The 1858-nt window shown below is 61.1% G+C and overlaps 1 protein-coding gene across 1 annotated transcript in view; it reads right to left on the bottom strand.

Moving 5' to 3' along the window:
• Positions 1-1011: 1011 nt before the first annotated feature.
• LOC108638770 (keratinocyte proline-rich protein-like) overlaps positions 1012-1858 on the bottom strand; it is a 9128-nt gene continuing 8281 nt past the window's right edge. The window contains exons 2-3 of the mRNA XM_029965913.1: positions 1627-1845; positions 1012-1593 (exon numbers count right to left, since the gene is read on the bottom strand). Coding sequence (XP_029821773.1) covers positions 1012-1593; positions 1627-1845 — 801 coding nt within the window. The remainder of the gene's footprint in view (positions 1594-1626; positions 1846-1858) is intronic.

Genomic DNA, 1858 nt, shown 5'->3' with positions numbered 1-1858 from the left:
CATTCCCGAGTTTCCAGGTCCTGATTGGGAAGCCCCAAGCTCTGCCCCTGACAAACACCTGCCTGTTGCCAGCTGAGGTTCCCTCCCACCTTTTTTAAGCAGAAGCCGAGAAAAACCTCCACACCTCGGTATTCAAAGCAACTTTTATTGCTGATTTTCACAGTGAAATGAATCCTGGATGCAACACCAGCCTAAAACAATTAGAGCCAAGTGGCAAATCCATCCACAGCAACCCCGTGTGGGGTGTAATTGAGGCAGCCCCGGGTGTGTTCCCTCCTCTGCCCCGTGGAGCCTGAGGTTAAGCTCTGCTTTCACAACGTGTCTGGAGTGGATTCGGGAGGTTTGCCAGGGAGCCTCTCAGCTGGAGCTGCTCTTTCACACGTCCCAGAAGGTTCCAGGTGAGCTCTGGCTCCTGCCTGGGCAGAGCTGGTGCCTCTGTCCTAAAATCCCTTCCTATTTCCTGCGGCCCGGCGGATTCTTTTTAATCGCATGAAACCAATCAGCACTGCCGTGTCACGAGCTGGGAGGGGGATCAGAACCCTTTAGCAGCAGGTTCTGCCCAGACCTCCCACTATGAACAGGCAGGAAGCCCTAAATGCAGGTGGGAGGTGGAATCCAGGGAGCTGGGGGGGAAGGCAGGGAGACCAGAGCTGGGCCTTGTGCTGGGGGAGAGTTTAATGCTGAGCTTAAGGAACCCTGCCCTGTGCTGCCAGGGAGCTTTGTGGTGTCTCTCTGGGCCAGGGGGACTGGGAGAGGGCAGGAATTCAGGCTGCTGGGGAGCTGAACACACACCCAGGACCCTGCTCGAAGCCTTTCTATCCGCTGTTAGTACAGGACGAAGCGTTAATTGGAGGGGGGACTTGGAAGCTCAGCAGCGATTTTCTTCTCCACAGAAGCTCTGCAGCGATTCAAAAGGTGCTGGGAAATGACCTCTGGATGGGAGATGTGGGAGAGGAGGTTTGGGGTTGGGATCTTCTTCTCCCCTCGGGGCTCGGCTCGGGCGGCCCCACTTTACTTCTGGGCGGGAGGCCACGGGTTGGGCTGTTTGAGCTGCTGCTGCTCCACGGGAGGGGCTTTCTCGGGAAGGGAGAGCTGCTCGGGGTCGGGACAGGGAGCTGGCACTGGCACCGGGGCGTCCTGGCACTCCTGCTTCCCCTGAGGGCACGGGGTGGGCACGGGGAGCTCCTCGATCTCCTGCTTCTGCTGGGGACACGGGGTGGGGTCGGGCAGCGGGACAGGGATGGGCACGGGGGTCTCCTTGATCTCCTGCTTCTCCTGGGGGCACGGGGTGGGCACAGGGAGCTCCTTGACCTGCTGCTTCTCCTGGGGACATGGGGTGGGCACGGGGGTCTCCTTGATCTCCTGCTTCTCTTGGGGACACGGGGTGGGCACAGGGAGCTCCTTTATCTCCTGCTTCTCTTGGGGACACGGGGTGGGCACAGGGAGCTCCTTGACCTCCTGCTTCTCCTGGGGACATGGGGTGGGCACAGGGAGCTCCTTTATCTCCTGCTTCTCTTGGGGACACGGGGTGGGCACAGGGAGCTCCTTGATCTCCTGCTGCTTCTCCTGGGGGCACGGGGTGGGCACGGGGGTCTCCTTGACCTCCTGCTTCTCCTGGGTGGGCACAGGGGTCTCTTTGATCTCCTGCTTCTGCTGGGGACACGGGGTGGGGTCGGGCAGCGGGACAGGGATGGGCACGGGGGTCTCCTTGACCTCCTGCTTCTCCTGAGGGCACGGGGTGGGCACGGGGAGCTCCTTGATCTCCTGTTTCTCCTGAGGGCACGGTGTGGGGTCAGGCAGTGGGACAGGGATGGGCACGGGGGTCTCCTTGACCTCCTGCTCCTCCTGGGGGCACGGG

Source organism: Manacus vitellinus, unplaced genomic scaffold (assembly GCF_001715985.3).
Source record: "Manacus vitellinus isolate BGI_N305 unplaced genomic scaffold, ASM171598v3 scaffold_123_pilon, whole genome shotgun sequence".
NCBI classification, from domain to species: domain Eukaryota; kingdom Metazoa; phylum Chordata; class Aves; order Passeriformes; family Pipridae; genus Manacus; species Manacus vitellinus.
Note: the sequence above shows the minus strand (reverse complement) of the source record. Positions and strands in the feature narration are given on the sequence as shown.